The 5,443-nt window shown below is 40.8% G+C and overlaps 1 protein-coding gene across 1 annotated transcript; it reads right to left on the reverse strand.

The window, feature by feature from the left end:
• Nucleotides 1-385: 385 nt before the first annotated feature.
• On the reverse strand, nt 386-4,895 carry LOC110942017 (cytochrome b-c1 complex subunit 8). Its single transcript, XM_022183710.2, has 2 exons — nt 4,654-4,895; nt 386-644 (listed from the first exon to the last, which is right to left on the reverse strand). Exons 1-2 carry the CDS (start codon nt 4,821-4,823, stop codon nt 596-598), a joined length of 219 nt encoding a protein of 72 aa, XP_022039402.1. The 5' UTR covers nt 4,824-4,895; the 3' UTR covers nt 386-595.
• Nucleotides 4,896-5,443: the final 548 nt, after the last annotated feature.

Below are 5,443 nucleotides of genomic sequence, written 5' to 3' on the forward strand. Positions count from 1 at the left end.
TATCTTTATATCAAATTTTATTAAAAATTATAACGAAAAAATTATACAACGTGAAATTTCTTAATCTAAATTCTAAGACTATGTGTAGTTGTTCAATCCTTTTACCTCTTAGAGGCATTTTCTGCCATGTGAACGCCACGTCATCAAGAGCATTTTCATTCAGAAAGGGTGTAGTGGTTCAAACCCCTTTCTTGCCCCTTCAATTATTACTCAATTTTGTTCAATTATTACTCGCGGGTGCTAACCTAGTTCCTTATATATTTCAAACATTTTTGTTCGAGGCATTCTTGTAAACGGGTAACCGTTTGCCTAAAACCCTAAAGGATATTCATGTTTTTGTGAGAGCACAATATAACAGAATCATAAAGAAAATACGCTTTTCTTTTGTTAAAAATACGTTTGCATGAACATAAATGAACGATCAAGTGGGTTCATTTGAACCCAGACCATACGCGAATAAAATCATTAGTGAAAAAAGTGACAAAAATGGATAAGGAGTTCAACAAACACAATAAACCACTGTATGTATAATCAATAATGGAAATTACTTTCATTTATTTAAAGGAAGGAGACATCAATCATTCTTTCATGTTCATTAGTACCTATGCTTCAATTTCTCACTTTCTTGATAGCTCTGGACATACCTGCACACACAAATAACATATTCAACATATATGGAAAAAAAAGCCCGACATCTCTTGTGCCACTCGTAACTAATCGACATAGTTGATGTTCAAACAAACATGTGGCAAGTTGCCAAAACTAATGCATCAGATTATCAACGAGTTGATCTAGGTAATATTTTATCTCTGAAGTGGTGTAATGAAAAAAAATAGCTTGAAAAGAAACAGGTCGAAAGTCGCCCTCTAAATCATTGAAAACCTAGATTCTCATTGAAATAAAATAGTTTTTATAATCATAACCGAAACACTATAGGCTGTGACGAAAAGTGATTTTGGTGGTTAAAGCACAACTAACAAAAAAAATACTAATCCACTCATGCACGATCAACTTGCATTAAGTAAGATCGCATAGAAGTGAATTACTGAAAAAAATTACTCCATACAAGCAACAAGCATAATAGCATCCTTGAAGGAAGAAAAAAAGAGCCCAAATAAAGGGAAACAAAAAAAGAAGAGCTCCATTGTAATGAATAAACCCAAAGGAAACCTTGTAGGGAAATCGGAGTACACTAAAGAAGACAAACTACGCTTAGGGGAAAGAGAAAACCATTGCTCACTTGAACAAATAACTCTCCTCAGTTGCTGATCTTGCTGCACAGGTTAATTTACTAAAATTTTCCTCTTCGGTCTCCTATCAGCACCTGCACAGAGCCAGGCTATCACCTCGTTGCGCCCGCACCTAGATCACGGCGAGCGCCTCACGTCACCTTTCTACCCAGTTCGCATTGCGTGTCTTACAGGCGCCCAGGCCTCACCTCACCCGAGCACCTAAACTCGCACTCTGTTCACCTTTGACAAGGTACAGCAATAAGCGTATTGTTAGGGGTATCGGATCAGAATAGGCTCGAGCAGAAGCGGAACAAACACACACACACTAGCAGAAAATAAAGAACACGAGAATTTACATGGTTCGGTCAAGGTGACCTACGTCCACGGGTTGCAACTAGGGTTTTACTTTTATTAGATGCTCACAACTGTTTTCAGAATGACACAGACTACAATTACATGATAGGTATTTATAGAACAAGATTAGGGTTTCCTACTTGGTCAACAAGTTAACTAAGTGGGCCTAATAACGAGGGCCGGCTAACCCTAAAGCCTACAAACCCAACAATCTCCCACTCGGAGGCTTTGCATAGTCCACAAAGTGCATCCAAGAAACCCATCACCAGTAACTTCAGTAATCTTTACGTTCAAGTCTTCCCAGCTTCCAGTTCCAAGAACAAGCTAAGACTTCAGTCACCATCCAAGCCACCTAATTGCAACCACACCTCTCATCAAGTACCTGAGAGACTAGTTGAAGCTCCCACAAGCTCCAACCCAACAGTCTTATCAGACCCATTCTCTATCTCAACCGGTTTGCACGATCCACCAGCTCCAGAGATACACCGAGAATTAGTACCACTCTCCACATTTTGCAAACTATTTCCAGGAGAGCTTTTTTCTTCAGTCGGAATCTTCGTCTTCAAAACCCAACGGTTCTTTGTGATTGTACCCGGAACACAACCCATGCTCCCACTATCACCAAATCCCCTGACTGGCTTAAACTTAGACCCCCGACCACATTCAACTCACATCCCCAAAGCACCAGAATTCAAGTTCACAAATTGAACCCTCTTCCGCTTACTAGATTCAGTGAACCAGACTTTATGTTGTACAGGGACGGCTACTCCCTCAACAGGTATCTCAACTAGATACAACGATCCTCGTCTCCTCCCACAGGCAACAACAAGATTTCCATCAATCACCTTCCACTTCCCACCACCAAACTTAACATCTAGTCCCTGTTTATCCAGTTGACTAACAGAAATAAGTTTCTTCGTTAAACCTGGAATTACCCGGACGTTCTTTAAGTTCCATGTAGTGCCCAGTGGAGTCTTCAGATTGACATCTCCCATACCCGTAACATTAAGAACATGACCGTTAGCTAATCGTACCTTTCCAAAGTCTCCTTTTTTTCAGATTCACCATCGTCTCCCCGCTGTGCATGGCGTGAAACGAAGAACCAGAATCCATAGCCCAAGAATCTATAGACTCTTCACAGCAAACCAGTACGTCACCGTCAGATTCATCTGACACAACACTGTTTACATGCTGCCTACCATCCTCTTTCTTAGGATCAGGACACTCGTTTTTAACATGCCCCTTTTCACCACAGTTCCAGCACCTCACATTCTTCCCACCTTTGGACAAGGTTTTCCCACGACTCCCACTGCTTCTGTTTTTACCTCTTCCCCTGCTAACACTGAGCATACCGAACGTCTTCACCTGAAACACTATCCCGGACCCGATCAAACTTCAAATTTCCAGTTCCAGCAGTTTCAGTGACCGTTGTCACAAATCCTGACCAACTATCAGGTAAGGAAGATAACAAAACCACAGCTTGAGTGTCATCATCCAACTTCATGCCCACAGTTGCTAACCTGGACAAAATTGAATTGACCTCGTTAATGTGATAAGCAACTGAACTGCCTTCGTTCATTCTCGTATTAAACAGTTCCCTCATCAAGAACACCCTATTACCGGCAGACGGCTTCTCATATATATTTGACAGAGCTGCTAACATATCACGAGCAGTTGTTTCTTTCATGATATTAAATGCGACACTCCTCGTCAAAGCCAATGTAATTTTACCTCTTGCCTTTTTGTCCTTTGAGTTCCAAATTGCCTCGACAGCTTTATCCATTACAGCAGGTTTTTCTTCCAGTACCACATCCAAATCGCATTCACCAAGCAACGCCTCTATTTGCATTCTCCACCAAGCAAAATCAGTACCGTTGAACTTCTCGATTCGGAACTTCCCGTCTTCAGCCATAGCAAACGAGAAAAACCAGAAAAAACCACAAGGAACCAAGCAACCGAAACCCGAGCAACTTTCAATAAACCAGAAACCCGAAGTACCCGAACCAGCGACTTCTCTTGCAAACCCGAGCGTAAAATCAGCGAATAACCAGGGTTCAAGAACCGAAACCCTAATCGCCAAACACCCCAAAACCCACCAGATCTGCAACAGCAAACCCTACGGCGCAAACCCTAGACCTTACGAGCCGTAACCAGAGAATAGGTACGAGCCGTAAACAAGTCAGTGGCAACGACAGCAATAGCAGATCAAGATCTCTCGTCTAGCTCTCTCTCCCTCTCCTGCGATAACCGTGTGAACCGTGTATTTAACTGAACCTTTGGCTCTGATACCACTTGTTAGGGGTATCGGATCAGAGTAGGCTCGAGCGGAAGCGGAACAAACACACACACACTAGCAGAAAATAAAGAACACGAGAATTTACGTGGTGCGGTCAAGGTGACCTACGTCCACGGGTTGCAACTAGGGTTTAATTTTATTAGATGCTCACAACTGTTTTCAGAATGACACAGACTACAATTACATGATAGGTATTTATAGAACAAGATTATGGTTTCCTACTTGGTCAACAAGTTAACTAAGTGGGCCTAATAACTAGGGCCGGCTAACCCTAAAGCCTACGAACCCAACACGTATAATAAAACCATATACATACACCAACACAATCTTGTCCCTTGTCTCAAACAGCTTAAAGCATAGCATTTGAGTAGTTGCACCCTTGCACCACTTTGCTAATATATATTCTTCTTGTGCTAACTTATATACATTTTCTTTCCTTTTCTAAACACATTTACAGTCCACATTAATATCAAACACATACCAGATTCAACATACAAACAAAACACAGGTATATTAATATCACACAAAATAAATAGGTTTGAATTAGAACTGAATCACTGATCAAAGGAATATTATTGATACTTACTTAAATACATTTACATTCCACATTAATATCAAACAGATAACAGATTTTACACACAAACAAAACACATGTATATTAATATCACACAAAACCATCAGGTTACATATATAAATAACAAAAATGAAAATAAAACATATCGAATTAGAACTTATCAAAGGAACGTTATTAATATTAATATTGATACTTACGAGTAAACGCCGACGACAGGGCCGACGAGAAGAACGGCGTTGAGCCAATTCTCGGTGACTTTGTGAGTGATCTTATGGGTGAATTCGTTCCAGAGACCGGGCATTATCTTCTGCTGGAACGGCGAGAGGCCGTACACAACGGATTTGATCTTCACCGGAATCTTCCCCATTTGCAGTTGATCCGAAATTAGGGTTTGAAAACGGAATTAGTGAAGGAATAATCCCCAATTATGTTATTGTTATGTTTTTTTAACCCAAACTTGGTTTTGACTTGGTTTAACTGGGCGTTATCGTGGGTCCATTGGGCTTCATGGGCTTATACAACTTACACATCTCATCTTTCATTAGGTGTGTGTGTGTTCCGGATATGAAGTCAAGTGGAGCAATTCACGAGCCGAGTCGAACAGGGCAGACCTTTGGTCATGCTTGACTCATTTACAAACCAAACTAAGCAAATTGGCTTATTTGTAACTGAGCCAAAAAATTGAAATACTTTTCGAACACTAAATTTACAAGAAATGGACGAGCGATTTGTACAACCCTAGTTTCTAGTGTGACACTGTGACATTTGGTTTAAATTTGAAGAGAGAGAGAGAGAGATAGAGAGAGAGAGAGAGAGAGAGGCTTGTGATAATGTAAATTGTGATGGGGTAAAATAATATATATTTTTTAGTTTAACTAGCCATTTGGCTAACGGCTACCCCCAACGGTTTGATTTCCCTAGCCAATCCCCGCTAGCCAGGTCACCTCCAATGCCGGGCTTCATAGCGATGCTGGCTGGACAACGCCA

This window comes from Helianthus annuus, chromosome 1 (genome assembly GCF_002127325.2).
Source record: "Helianthus annuus cultivar XRQ/B chromosome 1, HanXRQr2.0-SUNRISE, whole genome shotgun sequence".
NCBI classification, from domain to species: domain Eukaryota; kingdom Viridiplantae; phylum Streptophyta; class Magnoliopsida; order Asterales; family Asteraceae; genus Helianthus; species Helianthus annuus.

Coding starts and splice junctions, on each gene's coding strand:
- LOC110942017 (XM_022183710.2), bottom strand. CDS start 4,823: ATGGGGAAGATTCCGGTGAAGATCAAATCCGTTGTGTACGGCCTCTCG. Junction 645..4,653: donor CCTGTCGTCGGCGTTTACTC/GTAAGTATCAAT, acceptor TTGTGTGTGCAG/GTATGTCCAGAGCTATCAAG.